The sequence below is a fragment of the Oncorhynchus nerka genome, linkage group LG4 (assembly GCF_034236695.1).
Source record: "Oncorhynchus nerka isolate Pitt River linkage group LG4, Oner_Uvic_2.0, whole genome shotgun sequence".
Taxonomy (NCBI): Eukaryota; Metazoa; Chordata; class Actinopteri; order Salmoniformes; family Salmonidae; genus Oncorhynchus; species Oncorhynchus nerka.
In genome coordinates, this window is record NC_088399.1 from 27,445,123 (window position 1) to 27,462,496 (window position 17,374).

The 17,374-nt window shown below is 43.0% G+C and overlaps 1 protein-coding gene across 6 annotated transcripts in view; it reads left to right on the forward strand.

Annotated features, from left to right (window-relative positions):
• The window catches only part of LOC115117338 (ceramide transfer protein-like), a 76,197-nt gene that overhangs the window by 13,752 nt on the left and 45,071 nt on the right, over positions 1–17,374 (forward strand). For 4 of the 6 annotated variants that reach the window (XM_065017415.1, XM_065017418.1, XM_065017414.1 and 1 more), the window contains 2 exons: positions 11,896–12,012; positions 15,960–16,025. In XM_065017415.1, the coding sequence (XP_064873487.1) occupies positions 11,896–12,012; positions 15,960–16,025 (183 nt within the window). The remainder of the gene's footprint in view (positions 1–11,895; positions 12,013–15,959; positions 16,026–17,374) is intronic. The other 2 variants (XM_065017419.1, XM_065017417.1) reach the window with 1 other exon arrangement.

Consider the following 17,374-nt stretch of genomic DNA (forward strand, 5'->3'; position numbering starts at 1 on the left):
CAGCAACTTCTATGGTGCAGGGTTGAGTAACCAGGTGGTAAGTGACTAAGTTCAGGACAGGGTACTGTGTGGAGGCTGGCTCGTGGTGGCTATTTAACAGTTCGATGGCCTTGAAATAAGAAGCTGTCTCTGTCCCAGCTTTGATGCACCTGTACTTACCCCGCCTTCTAGATGATAGCGGGGTGAACAGGTCGTGGCTCGGGTGGTTGGTGTCCTTGATTATCTTTTTGGCCCTGTGCCCAAGAACGCTATGGTGGTCTGCTTGAAACATGTTGGTATTACAGACTCAGACAGGGAGAGGTTGAAAATGTCAGTGAAGACACTTGTCAGTTGGTCAGTGCATGCTCAGAGTAGGCGTCCTGGTAATTTGTCTGGCCCTGCAGCCTTGTGAATGTTGACATGTTTAAAGGTCTTACTCACATCGAGTACGGAGAGTATGATCACACAGTTGTCCGGAACGGCTGTTGCTCTCATACATGTTTCAGTGTTACTTGCCTCGAAGCGAGCATTAAAGCTCGTCTGGTAGGTTGTGTCACTTGGCAGCTCGTGGCTGTGCTTCCCTTTGTAGTCTGTAATAGTTTGCAAGCCCTGCCCCATCCGACAAGCGTCGGAGCCGGTGTAGTAGGATTCAATCTTAGTCTTGTATTGACGCTTTGCCTGTTTGATGGTTCGTCGGAGGGCATAGCGGGATTTCTTATAGGTTTACGTGTTAGAGTCCCGCTCCTTTAAAGCGGTAGCTCTACCCTTTAGCTAAGTTCGAATGTTACCTGTCATCCATGGCTTCTGGTTGGGCTATGTACGTACAGTCACTGTGGGGACGACGTCATCGATGCACTTATTGATGAAGCCAGTGACTGATGTGGTGTATTCCTCAATGCCATCAGAAGAATCCTGGAACATATTCCAGTCTGTGATAGCAAAACAGTCCTGTAGCTTAGGATCTGCTTCATCTGACAGCTTTCTTATTGATTGAGTCACTGGTGCTTTCTGCTTTAGTTTTTGCTTGTAAGCAGGAATCAAGAGGATAGACTTATGGTCAGATTTTCCAAATGGAGGGAGAGCTTTGTACGGATCTCTGTGTGTGAAGTAAAGGTGGTCTAGAGTTTTTCTTTTCTTTTTTTCCCTCCCCCCTCTGGTTGCACATTTAACATGCTGATAGAAATTAGGTAAAACTGATTTGAGTTCTCTTTCAAGATTTAGTTTCGGTATTTCTCTATGGGATACGCCCCCAGCGTATTTGTCAGCCTTATTACACAACGTCAGCCATGATTGGCTGGATGTCGAGACGTGATTTTCTGGATTTTTATTTTAGATCCCGTCTCACAGTTGAAGTGTACCTAATGATAAAAATTACAGACCTCTACATGCTTTGTAAGTAGGAAACACTGCCGATTTTGCAGGTTATCAAATACTTGTTCTCCCCACTGTATATATATATATATATATATATAGCACAGATCAGTTGGTCGTCAGGATAAGCTTGTCTGGCAATATGGGAGTCAGTATATCCCAAAGTGAAATACTGAAATTAATACTTTAATACTTGAAAGAGAACAATAGGTTACGACTGTAACCCTGGTTCTCTGATAGTATGAGTAAGGTATTTCACCAGAATACCCTCCTTGCATGAGCGAGGAAGAGGTGTCTTATTCTTGAATGACTGAGACGCTGTGTCGAGCCCTTTTATAGGGTAGGAGGGACACCCTTCCCCGACGCACAAGTCTCGACGTCCAGCCAATCATGGCTGGCGTAGTATAATAAGGCTTCTGACGAATACGCTAGGAGGGTATCCCATAGTGAAGTACCTCACTCATACTATCAGAGAACCGGGGTTACAGTCATAACCTATAGTTTTCCTGCATTAAAGTCCCCAGCCACTAGGAGCGCCACCTCCCTGGATGAGCGTTTTCCTGTTTGCTTATGACCGTATACATCTCATTGAGTGCGGTCTTAGTGCATCGGTCTGTGGAAAATATAGATGTAAACTCTCCTTAGATTTCGTGCACCAGTTGTTGTTTACAAATATGCATAGGCCGCCTCCCCTTGTCTTACCAGAGGCTGCTGTTCTATCCTGCCGAAAAAGCTTAAAAGCTGCCAGCTGTATGTTAATCATGTCGTCGTTCAGCCACAACTCGGTGAAACATAAGATATTACAGTTTTTAATGTCTCGTTGGTAGGCTATACGTGCTCATAGTTTGTCTATTTTATTATCGATTGATTGTAAGTTGGCTAATAGGACTGATGGTAAAGGTAGATTACTCTCTCGGCGACGGATCCTTACAAGGCACCTGGATCGTTATCCACAATACCTCCATGTTTTCCTCCTGCGAATGACTGGGATGAGGGCCTTGTTGAGTGTCTGGAGTAAATCCTTCCCATCTGACTCGTTGAAGAAACATTCCTCCAGTACGGGGTGAATAATCGCTGTCCTGATATCAAGAAGCTGTTTTCGGTCATAAGACATGGTGGCAGAAACATTATGTACTAAATAAGTTACAGGATCGTAAAACGGCATTTCAGATTGTCAGTGACATGTACACTGAGGAACTTTGAAGCTTTTCACCTTCTCCACTGCGGTCAACTGTGATGTAAGTGCCTTAATGTGTTTGGACCCCAGGAAGAATAGCTGCTGCTTTGGCAGAGGCTAATGGGGATCCCTAATCAATTCACATGACAAACAGCATGAGTAGGCCCTATTTTCTAATCGTAGCCTGATCTGTTGACGCCGATACATCCTGACAAAATGCACACTATTACTCGCCTGCTAATGATCCAAATGGTTGCCAAATCAGGCAAGATAATACTTTTTTCAGAATGAGTCATATGCATTCAAAATGCAGGGCTTTTAGCGGTTATTGAAATGGCATATTCACTGCTGTTTACAGCTGAGACTAGAAAATAAAAATGCATTATTGCATTGTTATAGCCTAGGTGTGATCATTTTCTTGTCCCTAAGAACTATTAGTAATATTAGACCTACTATTTAGGTAATGAATGATGGATTGCACATGCTTCTAGGGCTAGGCTACACCTCTCTGGTCTGTCTTCACGGTGCTCTTTGCGCAGTTACGCACCTGACCTCCGCTGCCGCTCAGCTACAGCTTTTCCTCTTAGCCCTTGGAGTCCCAGGAAAAGCTAGACTACAATAGCTTGTTGTACACTTTATTCAAGTATTTTATTTACTTCTACTAGCCTATCAAGGAGAATTTCCAGCTCGATCTTGCTTGCTGATTGTAAAATAGGCGGAGAGAGCGCTAGCTGTTCCCATGTGCTATAGGCTATTCAAGCCTCCGCTGTTCCTCTTCACTTGAAATCCCAGGAAAAGCTATAGGTTACAAAAGCTATAGGGCATGTTTTTTATATACTAAGCCTTATGGTCTTTCTTGTTAAGAGAAACAGGCTTGCTCTTGCTAAATATAAAATAGGCCTAGGCCAAATTTTAAAAAAAAGTGGAAGGCACTTGCAAACCACTTGAGCATCGAGGCAAACAATGACATGATGTAAAAGATGTGCAGGCTAAACAGCGTCTGTTGTTGAGTTGCTACATTTCTATATTTTTCATTACATGTATACTGAACTAAAATATAAACGCAACATGCAAAAATGTAAAAGATTTGACTGATTTTACAGTTCATATAAGGAACTCAGTCAATTTTAAATAAATTCATTAGCCATAATCTATTGATATAACATGACTGGGAATACAGATATGTATTTGTTGCTCACAGATCCCTTAAAAAAAAAAAATAGGGGCGTGGAAGTTGCTAAATATTGGCGGGAACTGGAACACGTTGTCTTACACGTCGATCCAGAGCATCCCAAACATGTTCAATGGGTGACTTGTAAGATGAGTATGCAGGCTATGGAAGAACTGGGACACTTTCAGCTTCCAGGAATTGTGTACACATCCTTGCAACATGGGGCCGTGCATCATTATGTTGGAACATGAGGTAGTGGCGGTGGAGGAATGGCACGACAATGGGCCTCAGGATCTAGTCACAGTATCGATGTGCATTCATATTGCCATCAATAAAAAGCAATTGTATTCATTGTTCGTAACTTATGCCCGCCCGTACCATAACCTCACCGCCACCATGGGGAACTCTGTTTACAAAATTGACATCAGCAAACCGCTCGCCCTCACAACGCCATTCGCATGGTCTTTGGTTTTGAGGCCCGTTGGACGTACTACCAAATTCTCTAAAACAACATTGGAGGCGGTTTATGGTAGAGAATTTAATGTTAATTTATCTGGCAACAGGGCCCTCCCTAGTGGCGCGGTGCTAGCTGCGTCACTACAGATCCTGGTTCGATCCCAGGCTGTATCGCAGACTGCCGCAACCTTGAGACCCATGATACGGCGCACAATTGGCCCGCGTCGTCCGGGTTAGGGGAGGGTTTGGCTGACCGGGTTGTCCTTGTCTTATCGTGGTCTAGCGTCTCCTGTGGCGGGCTGGGCGCAATTCACGCTGACATGGTCGCCAGGTGTACGGTGTTTCCTCCGACACATTGGTGCGGCTGGCTTCTGGGTTAAGCGAGCAGTGCGGCTTGGTGGGGTCGTGTTTCGGAGGATGCGCGGCTCTCGACCTTCGCCTGTCCGGAGTCTGTACGGGAGTTGCAGCGATGGGACAAGACTGTAACTACCAATTGGATATCACGAAAAATGGGTTAAAAAAAGTTATCTGGCAACAGCTTTGGTGGACATTCCTGCAGTCAGCATGCCAATTGCTCACTCCTTCAACTTGATACATCTGTGGCATTGTGTTGTGTGTCCAAACTGCACATTTTATAGTGGGCTTTTATTGTCCCCAGCACAAGGTACACCTGTGTAATGATCATACTGTTTAATCAGCTTCTTTATATACCACCTGTCAGGTGGATGGATTATCTTGGCAAAGGAGAAATGCTCAGTAATAGGGATGTAAATAAATGTGTACCAACAATTTGAGAAAAATATTGTTTTTGTGTGTCTGGAAAATTTCTGGGGTCTTTTTATTTCAGCGGATGAAACATGGGGCCAACACTTTACATATTGCGTTTTATATTTTTGTGTACATTGAAGTATTATTTGCAGTCACTGACAATGTACACACCCTGGAGCACTGAATGTTCTTGTTACCACCTTATTAATAGGCCTACATCGTGTAGTAGGATGCGTTGCTCAGTTGATTGACAATTGTACTGCAGAATGTTAAACGGTCCACAACATTTATAGTGATGTATAATTTACCGTTATAGTTATCGTCCTTGGTGTGGATGGCTCTTAACTTTGGCTAAAGATTTGACATGTTGAATCTTTGAAACTCCAGCCAAGGACATGAGACGTTCTAAAACTAGACAGTTAAGATCACACACATTGTTGTGTTTCAACTTATGTATCTGAACTGCGGTTTATGATCATGGCTATTCCGCTCCAGTAGACCAGTGACTTGTGTGAAGTAGCTAGCTAGTTAGCCAATATCAGTGTGGCTTTCAGACCAGAAATCAGAAATGCAACAGAAGGTCAAGTAATGTTATACATATAAGTTAGCTACTTACGACTAATATACGGTGCATTCGGAAAGTATTCAGACCCCTTAACTTTTTGTCACGTTAGTCTTTTTCTAAAATTGATTAAAAATATGTTTTTAAGTCATCCATCTACACACAATACCCCGTAATGGTAAAGAAAAAACTGGTTTTTAGAATTGTTTGCTAATTTGTAAAAAATAAAAACGGATATACCTTACATAAGTATTCAGACCCTTTGCTGACAACGCAGGAGTGGCTTCGGGACAAGTATCTGAATGTCCTTGAATAGGCCAGTCAGAGCCTGGAATTGAACCCAATCGAACATCTCTGGAGAGACCTGAAAATATCTGTGCAGCGACGTTCCCCATCCAACCTGACAGCTTGAGAGGATCTGCAGAGAAGAATGGAAGAAACTCCCCAAATACAGGTGTGCCAAGCTTGTAGCGTCATACACAAGAAGACTCAAGGCTGTAATCGCTGCCAAAGGTGCTTCAACAAAGTACTGAATAAAGGGTCTGAATACTTATGTAAATGTCATATTTCAGTTTTAATTTTTAATAGAAGTGACTCGTTTCAGGAAACTAGGCGTATGTCACTACTTTACAGGAGCGTCATTTGAACATACTTTCATGTGCCTTAGTAACAAACTTGTATTCCATCCATTAAATATGGATACAATTGTTAAATTACGAACATAGGTGGTGGAAAAAAACAGGAACCTTCCCGCTAGCCTTGATTGGCTGAGATAATAGATGGGCTGGACATGCCGGGAGAGGAGTTTGGATTGGTCTGTCATGTAGCCTGCTTCTGTCTATAACGTGCGCTGTTCAGTATGTGTTGACAGTCCTTTATACCACGCTATTTTGAAAGATATAAGGTTAGCCGTTGAGAACAACAAAAGTTTTGCTACTTTTCTCAACATTGACGCCCTAAATTTAGGAGGTGCTATTGACAGATAAAAAATAAAAAAGTGATGGGCTACTTTCTGCTTACGCCACTGTTAACCAGAGTGACTTGACACAATACTGGCCAAACAAGATGTAGCTACAAACAAAACGGAGATAAATGGTCCTGGTCTGCCATGAAGCTTTATCAAGTGTTACATGAGGTGAAAGGTAGATTGGACTACCAACCTATTTGCTTACTAGACTTTCTGCCTCTACATTAACTACAACTATTGCTCCAATTCTAGCTGTGAATACGAGGGATTGATTAGTTTCCCGTTCTGGTAGTCTTCTGGTTCTGATAGCTGTTGATCTGCGACACCCGAAGAAGATTTCTGACCTGAACTAACTGGCCAGGTTATTACACGCACGTACGTACGTTTTACTATCCAAATCAAATCAAATCAATTTTTATTTGTCACATACACATGGTTAGCAGATGTTAATGCGAGTGTAGCGAAATGCTTGTGCTTCTAGTTCCGACAATGCAGTAATAACCAACAAGTAATCTAACTAACCATTCCAAAACTACTGTCTTATATACAGTGTAAGGGGATAAAGAATAAGGATATATGAATGAGTGATGGTACAGAGCAGCATAGGCAAGATACAGTAGATGGTATCGAGTACAGTATATACATATGAGATGAGTATGTAAACAAAGTGGCATAGTTAAAGTGGCTAGTGATACATGTATTACATAAGGATGCAGTCGATGATATAGAGTACAGTATATACGTATGCATATGAGATGAATAATGTAGAGTAAGTAACATTATATAAGGTAGCATTGTTTAAAGTGGCTAGTGATATATTTACATAATTTCCCATCCATTCCCATTATTAAAGTGGCTGGAGTTGAGTCAGTGTCAGTGTCAGTGTGTTGGCAGCAGCCACTCAATGTTAGTGGTGGCTGTTTAACAGTCTGATGGCCTTGAGATAGAAGCTGTTTTTCAGTCTCTCGGTCCCAGCTTTGATGCACCTGTACTGACCTCGCCTTCTGGATGATAGCGGGGTGAACAGGCAGTGGCTCGGGTGGTTGATGTCCTTGATGATCTTTATGGCCTTCCTGTAACATCGGGTGGTGTAGGTGTCCTGGAGGGCAGGTAGTTTGCCCCCGGTGATGCGTTGTGCAGACCTCACTACCCTCTAGAGAGCCTTACGGTTGAGGGCGGAGCAGTTGCCGTACCAGGCGGTGATACAGCCCGCCAGGATGCTCTCGATTGTGCATCTGTAGAAGTTTGTGAGTGCTTTTGGTGACAAGCCGAATTTCTTCAGCCTCCTGAGGTTGAAGAGGCGCTGCTGCGCCTTCTTCACGATGCTGTCTGTGTGAGTGGACCAATTCAGTTTGTCTGTGATGTGTATGCCGAGGAACTTAAAACTTGCTACCCTCTCCACTACTGTTCCATCGATGTGGATAGGGGGGTGTTCCCTCTGCTGTTTCCTGAAGTCCACAATCATCTCCTTAGTTTTGTTGACGTTGAGTGTGAGGTTATTTTCCTGACACCACACTCCGAGGGCCCTCACCTCCTCCCTGTAGGCCGTCTCGTCGTTGTTGGTAATCAAGCCTACCACTGTTGTGTCGTCCGCAAACTTGATGATTGAGTTGGAGGCGTGCGTGGCCACGCAGTCGTGGGTGAACAGGGAGTACAGGAGAGGGCTCAGAACTTGTTGCCTACCCTCACCACCTGGGGGTGGCCCGTCAGGAAGTCCAGTACCCAGTTGCACAGGGCGGGGTCGAGACCCAGGGTCTCGAGCTTGATGACGAGCTTGGAGGGTACTATGGTGTTGAATGCCGAGCTGTAGTCGATGAACAGCATTCTCACATAGGTATTCCTCTTGTCCAGATGGGTTAGGGCAGTGTGCAGTGTGGTTGAGATTGAGATTGCATCGTCTGTGGACCTATTCGGGCGGTAAGCAAATTGGAGTGGGTCTAGGGTGTCAGGTAGGGTGGAGGTGATATGGTCCTTGACTAGTCTCTTGTGGGAACCAAACAATTGATTCCCATTCAAAATCCTATTTTCCCTAACCTTAACCCCTAAACTTAACCCTAATTATAAACCTAAGCCTAAAATAGCCATTTTCCATGTGGGGACTGGCGAAATGTCCCGAATTGTCATTGTTTTCCTATCTTTGAGCACTTCTGGTCCCCACAAGGATAGTAAAACCAAACACACACACACTCCATTCAAAACAAACAGTAAAGCAGTCAAACACCCTGGTCTCAGACTTGAATGCTGTTGTTGTTTACTGAAAGAGATTTGACATCTCCCTGCTGCGTTTATGGGTCAGAACGTCCTCCTCACTAAATCTACCCCCCCCCCCGTCTCTCCTTCTCTCGCTCTCAATTCAATTTCAATATATGGGTCTTTATTGACACGGGAAACATATGTTTACATTGCCAAAGCAAATGAAATAGATAATAAACAAAGGTGAAATAAACCATACAAAATTAACAGTAAACATTACACTTACAAAAGTTCCAAAATAATAAAGACATAGTGTTGTAATGATGTGCAAATAGGGAAAACAAATAACCCATATAGGTTGTATTTACAATGGTGTTTGTTCTTCACTGGTTATCCTTTTCTTGTGACAACAGGTCACAAATCTTGCTTGGACATTGGATCATTCAGAGATCCTCACTGAACTTCTGGAGAGAGTTTGCTGCACTGAAAGTAAAGGGGCTGAATAATTTTGCACGCCCAATTTTTCCGTTTTTGATTTGTTAAAAAAGTTTGAAATATCCAATAAATGTTGTTCCACTTCATGATTGTGTCCCACTTGTTGTTGATTCTTCACAAAAAAAATACAGTTTTATATATTTATGTTTGAAGCCTGAAATGTGGCAAAAGGTCGCAAAGTTCAAGGGGGCCGAATACTTTCGCAAGGCACTGTATATATATATCAGAGTTTATCGAAATTTGATTTGTTTTATAATTCTTTGTGGGTCTGTGTAATCTGAGGGAAATATGTCTCTCTAATATGGCCATATATTTGGCAGGATGTTTAGAAGTCCAGCTCCGTTTCAGTTTCCAGTGCAGCTCAGTTTGTGGGCAGTGTGCACTCTTGAGGACCAGGTCTGCCATCGGCGGCCTTTCTTAATAGCAAGGCTATGCTCACGGAGTATGTGCCTAGTTAGAGATTTCCTTAGTTTTGGGTCAGTCACAGTGGTCAGGTATTCTGCGTACTCTCTGTTTAGTGCCAAATAGCATTCTAGTTTTTTTGTGTAAATTCTTTCCAATTTGTCAAGTAATTATCTTTTTGTTTTCTCATGATTTGGTTGGGTTTAATTGTGTTGCTGTCCTGGTGTCTGTCTGTGAACAGAGCCCTAGGATCAGGTTGCTTAGGGGGCTCTTCTCCAGGTTTATTTCATCGTGGGTGATGGAAAGTTTGGGAATTGCTTCCTTTTAAGTGGTTGTAGAATTTAACGGCTCTTTTCTTGATTTTGATCATTTGTGCGTGTCGGCCTAATTCTGCTCTGCATGCATTATTTGGTGCTTTATGTTGTACATGGATATTTTTGCAGAATTCTGCATATGGAGTGTTTGTCCCATTAAAAAAAATAAAAAAGATTGGTTGGTGAGCAGACCCCAGACCTCACAACCATAAAGGGCAATGGGCTCTATGACTGGGTGAGCGGACCCCAGACCTCACAACCATAAAGGGCAATGGGCTCTATGACTGGGTGAGCGGACCCCAGACCTCACAACCATAAAGGGCAATGGGCTCTATGACTGGGTGAGCGGACCCCAGACCTCACAACCATAAAGGGCAATGGGCTCTATGACTGGGTGAGCGGACCCCAGACCTCACAACCATAAAGGGCAATGGGCTCTATGACTGGGTGAGCGGACCCCAGACCTCACAACCATAAAGGGCAATGGGTTCCATAACGGATTCAATTATTTTTATCCAGATCTTAATTGGTATGTTGAATTTTATGTTCCTTTAGATGGCATAGAAGGACTTTCTTGCCTTGTCGCTCAGATTGTTAACAGCTTTGTGGAAGTTACCTGTGGCGCTGATGTTTAGGCCGAGGTATGTATAGTTTTTTTTATGTGCTCTAGGGCAACGGTATCTAGTTGGAATTTGTATTCGTGGTCCTGGGAACTGGACCTTTTTTGGAACACCGTTATTTTTGTCTTACTGGGATTTACTGTCAGGGCCCAGGTCTGTCAGGGCCCAGGTCTGTCAGGGCCCAGGTCTGTCAGGGCCCAGGTCTGACAGAATCTGTGCAGAAGATCTAGGTGCTGCTGTATGCCTTACTTTGTTGTGGACAGAAGCACCAGATCATCAGCAAACAGTAGCAAACATTTCACTTCAGATTCTAGTATGGTGAGGCCGGGTGCTGCAGACTGTTCTAGTGCCATTGACAATTCGTTGATATATATGTTAAGGAGGGTGGGACTCAAGCTGCATCCCTGTCTCACCCCCCGGCCCTGTGAAAAGAAATGTGTGTGTTCTTTGCCAATTTTAACCGCACACTTGTTGGTCCCCCCTTTGCTGCTTCAACAGCCTCCACTCTTCTGGGAAGGCTTTCCACTAGATGTTGAAAAATTGCTGCGGGGATTTGCTTCCATTCAGCTAGTGAGGTCAGGCATGGATGTTGGGCGATTAGACCTAGCTCGCAGTCAGCGTTCCAATTCATCCCAAAGGTGTTCATTAGGGTTGAGGTCAGGGCTATGTGCAGGCCAGTCAAGTTCTTCCACACCGATCTCAACAAACCATTTCTGTATGGACCTCGCTTTATGCACGGGGGCATTGTCATGCTAAAACAGGAAAGGGCCTCACCCAAACTGTTGGCACAGAGTTGGAAGAACAGAATCGTCTAGAATGTCGTATGCTGTAGCATTAAGATTTCCCTTCACTGGAACTAAGGGACCTAGCCCGAATCTAGCCTGAAAAACATCCCCATTATTTCGCCTCCACCGAACTATACAGTTGGCACTATGCATTAGGGCAGGTAGCGTTTTCCCGGCATCCGCCAAACTCCGATTCATCCGTCGGACTGCCAGATGGTGAAGGTGGCTCCAGAGAATGCGTTTCCACTGCTCCAGAGTCCAATGGCGGTGAGCTTAACACCACTCCAGCCGACGCTTAGCATTGCTAAGGCTTGTGTGCGGCTGCTCGGCCATGGAAACCCATTTCACAAAGCTCCCGACGAACAGTTAATGTGCTGACTCTGCTTCCAGAGGCAGGTTGGAACGTGGTAGTGAGTGTTGCAACCGAGGATGGACTATTTTTACGCGCTACGCGCTTCAGCACTCGGCGGTCCCGTTCTGTGAGCTTGTGTGGCCTACCATTTCGCGGCTGTTCATATCCCCCTCCCCCCTCTTTCTTTTTTGACAGGCCCACTATGTTAAATGTTTTGTTGATATGATTTAAATATACTAATCATATTTCTCTCTCTACCCTTTCTCTCTATCTCTACCCTCAGCCCCTTGAGTTTGACGAGTGCAGGCTTGACATCAGTGTTAATGACAGTGTGTGGTACCTGAGAGCCATAGACTCCGAACACAGACACCAGTGGATCAACTCCATCGAACTACACAGGGTAAGAGAGACACATCACCAGAGTTTGCAATATGTCTTCCTAATTGTATTGTATTTGAATTATGTCATTTTGAAATGGAATGGATCGAACTTGGTTCTTTCCTCTGCTGTATTCTTCTTTAAATTACATAGATGCATAGATTACATACATGTTTTATTGCCACAACTTATAAACGCAACATACAATTTAAACTATTGTACTGAATTACAGTTCATATAAGGAAATAAATAAATTGGACTATGGATTTTGCATGCCTGGGCAGGGGTTCAGCCATGGGTGGGCCTGGGAGGGCATAGGTCCACCCACTGGGGAGCCAGGCCCAGCCAATCAGAAGTGTTTCCCCAGAAAGGGCTTTATTACATACAAATTCTCCTCAGTTTCATCAGCTGTCCAGGTGGCTGGTCTCAGACGTTCCCGCAGGTGAAGAAACCGGATGTGGAGGTCCTGGGCTGGCGTGGTTACATGTGGTTTGTGGTTGTGAGGCCAGTTGGACGTACTGCCAAATTCTCTAAAATGGCGTTGGAGATGACTGATGGTAGTGAAATTAACATTCAATTCTCTGGCAACAGCTGTGGTAGACATTCCTGCAGTTGGCATGCCAATTGCACGCTCCCTCAAAACATCTGTGGCATTGTGTTTTGTGACAAAACTGCACATTTTAGAGTCGCCTTTTATTGTCCTCGGGACAAGGTGCACCTGCGTAATGACAATGCTGTTTATTCAGCTTATTTATATGTCACACCTATCAGGTGGATGGATTATCTTGGAAAATGAGAAATGCTCACTAACAGGGATGTAAACAAATATATGCACAACATTTGAGAGAAATATTATTTTTGTGCGTATGGATTTTTTTTTTTTCAGCTCATGAAACATGGGACCGCAGTTTACATGTTGCCTTTACATTTGTGTTCAGTATATTTACCACTATCTGGGTTTCCATCCAATAGGCAACAGATTTTCATGCAAATATAGACCGCTGCGCCACTTGGGAGGCCCACTTTCACCACCCTGTAAAGTTTGTCATAACTTATTTTGTCTGCCTATTATTCTGCATGGTTTTCCGAGTCATAGTGGGAGGACCACACACCTTGTCATCGTGTGACTCCAAGTTTACTTTGATATGATGGTAATTATATCAATATTTGCGCATAAAGGTGTTTCCATCGCCATTTTCTCACATAATACATTTTACCGACACAAAAAGATCCCTCCGTCTTGAACAAACAAAGGATCTTTCTGCATTTATAAAATTGTATTGGAACTTCATGTGTCCATCACAGCTTATATTTTTTATACGGTATGACTTTACTCAAACAGCTGACTGAAGACAGGAAGCCTGGACATTCGTGCGATCGAGTCAGTTTTTGCTGTAAAATTGACTTTCTTCTTGCTGAAACAAGCAGGGTGTTGTAGAAAATGAGTCTACAGTTGCCTAGGCAACACCCCCCAATGCCTGCAGCACGTACAGTCAGGAGCGGAGGAGGGTATAAAATGTATTTTATATACACACATACACACACAGTTGAAGTCGGAAGTTTGCATACACCTTAGCCAAATACATTTAAACTCAGTTTTTCACAATTCCTGACATTTAATCCTAGTAAAAATTCCCTGTTTTAGGTCAGTTAGGATCAGCACTTTATTTTAAGAATGTGAAATGTCAGAATAATAGTAGAGAGAATGATTTATTTCAGCTTTTATTTCTTTCATCACATTCCCAGTGGGTCAGAAGTTTACGTACTCAATTATTATTTGGTAGCATTGCCTTTAAATTGTTTAACTTGGGTCAAACATTTTGGGTAGCCTTCGACAAGCTTCCCACATTAAGTTGTGTGAATTTTGGCCCCTTCCTCCTGACAGAGCTGGTGTAACTGAGTCAGGTTTGTAGGCCTCCTTGCTTGCACACGCTTTCTCAGTCCTGCCCACAATTTTTCTATAGGATTGAGTTCAGGGCTTTGTGATGGCCACTCCAATACCTTGACTTTGTTGTCCTTAAGCCGTTTTGCCACAACTTTGGAAGTGTCCTTGGGGTCATTGTCCATTTGGAAGGCCCATTTGCGACCAAGCTTTAACTTCCTGACTGATGTTTTGAGATGTTGCTTCAATATATCCACATACTTTTCCTCCCTCATGATGCCATCTATTTTGTGAAGTGCACCAGTCCTGCCTGCAGCAGAGCACCCCCACAACATGATGCTGCCACCCCCATGCTTCACGGTTGGGATGGTGTTTTTCGGCTTGCAAGCCTCCCCCTTTTTCCTCCAAACATGATGATGGTCATTATGGCCAAACAGTTCTATTTTTGTATCATCATACCAGAAGACATTTCTCCAAAAAGTATGATCTTTGTCCCCATGTGCAGTTGCAAACCGTAGTCTGGCTTTTTTATGGTGGTTTTGGAGCAGTGGCTTCTTCCTTGCTGAGTGGCCTTTCAGGTTATGTCGATATAGGACTCGTTTTACTGTAGATGTAGATACTTTTGTACCTGTTTCCTCCAGAATCTTCACAAGGTCCTTTGCTGTTGTTCTGGGATTGATTTGCACTTTTCGCACCAAAGTATGTTCATCTCTAGGAGGCAGAACGCGTCTCCTTCCTGAGCGGTATGACGGCTGCGTGGTCCCATGATTTTTATGCTTGCGTACTATTGTTTGTACCGATGAACGTGGTACCTTCAGGTGTTTGGAAATTGCTCCCAAGGATGAACCAGACTGGTGGAGGTCTACAATTTTGTTTCTGAGGTATGCCGATTTCTTTTTGATTTTCCCATGATGTCAAGCAAAGAGGCACTGAGTTTGAAGGTAGGCCTTGAAATACATCCACAGGTAAATCAAATCAAATCAAATCAAATTTTATTTGTCACATACACATGGTTAGCAGATGTTAATGCGAGTGTAGCGAAATGCTTGTGCTTCTAGTTCCGACAATGCAGTGATAACCAACAAGTAATCTAACTAACAATTCCAAAACTACTGTCTTATACACAGTGTAAGGGGATAAGGAATATGTACATAAGGATATATGAATGAGTGATGGTACAGAGCAGCATACAGTAGATGGTATCGAGTACAGTATATACATATGAGATGAGTATGTAGACAAAGTAAACAAAGTGGCATAGTTAAAGTGGCTAGTGACATAAGAATGCAGTCGATGATCTAAATCAAATCAAATCAAATTTATTTATGTAGCCCTTCGTACATCAGCTGATATCTCAAAGTGCTGTACAGAAACCCAGCCTAAAACCCCAAACAGCAAACAATGCAGGTGTAAAAGCACAGAGTACAGTATATACATATGCATATGAGATGAATAATGTAGGGTAAGTAACATTATATAAGGTAGCATTGTTTAAAGTGGCTAGTGATATATTTACATCATTTCCCATCAATTCCCATTATTAAAGTGGCTGGAGTTGGGTCAGTGGAGGTACCTCCAATTGACTCAAATTATGTCAATTAGCCTATCAGAAGCATCTAAAGCCATGACATAATTTTCTGGAATTTTCCAAGCTGTTTAAAGGCACAATCAACTTAGTGTATGTAAACTTCTGACCCACTGGACTTGTGATACAGTGAATTATAAGTGAAATAATTACTGTAACAATTGTTGGAAAAATGACTTGTGTCATGCACAAAGTTGATGTCCTAACCGACTTGCCAAAACTATAGTTAGTTGAAAAATGAGTTTTAATGACTCCAACCTAAGTGCATGTAAACTTCCGACTTCAACTGTATGTGTGTATATATATTCAACATTTTTTGCTATTTGAATGGTTATAACGGTGACCACGGTCATTTGGCTGACAAATAATCGTCATCCAAAATTCCATGACCGTCACTTGTTGGTTGAGAGTTGTTTGTCATTTCGCATAACATTCCCTGTTACACACATTCACTCATAGATGAAAGTGTATTAACCGTGTGTGATGTGTCTGTTTCTACTAGAGCCTTCGAGACGGGAGGATAGACAGTGGAGTCATCCAGAGGACCTCCCTAGTCCCTCCATCAGTGGTGTGTTTAATGGAAAGTCTATCTATACTAAACCCAAAGCTACTGTTTGATCTATTTCCCTATAGCACAGTACCCTTAATATAGTGTGTGTGTCCTTTTATCCGGAGTTGTCATTTGCTGTTCTCACCATTTAAAAACAGGTCAAATAAGGGGGAGTGAGAGCAACCTCTTGGCACACTCAGAAGGAAGGACAAAGCTTCCAGGGAGGGGTTCTCACTGTTAAGTTGATGTTTTAAGTATCCCTATATTTCTGTTACGGGGCTTTCACTCTGTTATTAGTGCGCCTGCGCAGGGGTCTCGTTGTTGATGGACCTGGCCTGAGTGCAATGGCAGCCATGTAGTGTGCTAATACGTTTTAGTAAATGTTGTTAAACTGGAACCTGGCCGTTGTCACTTCGAGTTAACATTGATAGCAGAGGATGGCTAATAACTACAATGTGCCACCTCGGTTCGACGACAAGAGGTCGTATGAAAGTTGGGAAAATTTATTGGAATCTGGACACGAGTTACTAATCTGGACAAGAAAGGCAAGTACTTGCATTGGTATTATCGCTCGAGGGAAGAGCGAGAGATACAGCACAGGAAATATCCCTGGAGGATTTGAACAAGGATGATGGTATGGGAACTTAGATCAGAGCATTGGATTCTGTGTTTCTAACAGAAGAGAAAGACCGTGTTACTAGAGACATTTCGATTGCAATGACGGACTACATCATTGATTTCGAACAGAGGTACACTAGGATGCACAAGTACGACATGGTTCTCCCGGATGCAGTGTTAGCTTTCAAGTTGCTAGATACCTGTCTGGATGGTAGGGAGAAACAGTTGGCTTTGACTGCTTGTATTGTGCTGACTTTTGCATCAATGAAGTGGGCACAAAAAAAATTCTGGGGTGAAAACACGTCTGTCGCGCCAATAACAGAATGCAAGTGAGTGACGCAGCATATTACACTGAGCAGCAGAGAAAAGGCGCCAACAAGTCCCATACATGACAACCAGAAGAGGGCGCCATTTCCTGGGACAAATCCACTGGACAAATATGGAAGGAGATCAAAATGTGCTATTCGTCAAAGCACCACTGGGTTAAAGACTGTCCTCATAAAAATGAACAAGTTAAACTAGAGCAGTTTAAACATTACACTGTTTTCAAATGAATCTGCTTCTGATACTGGGATCTTGATAGTTGATAGAATCCTTAAATCAAATCAAATGTTATTGGTCACATACACATGGTTAGCAGATGTTAATGCGAGTGTAGCGAAATGTTTGTGCTTCTAGTTCTGACCATGAAGTAATATCTAACAATTTCACAACAACAAAAAAAGAATAAGAATATGTACATGTAAATA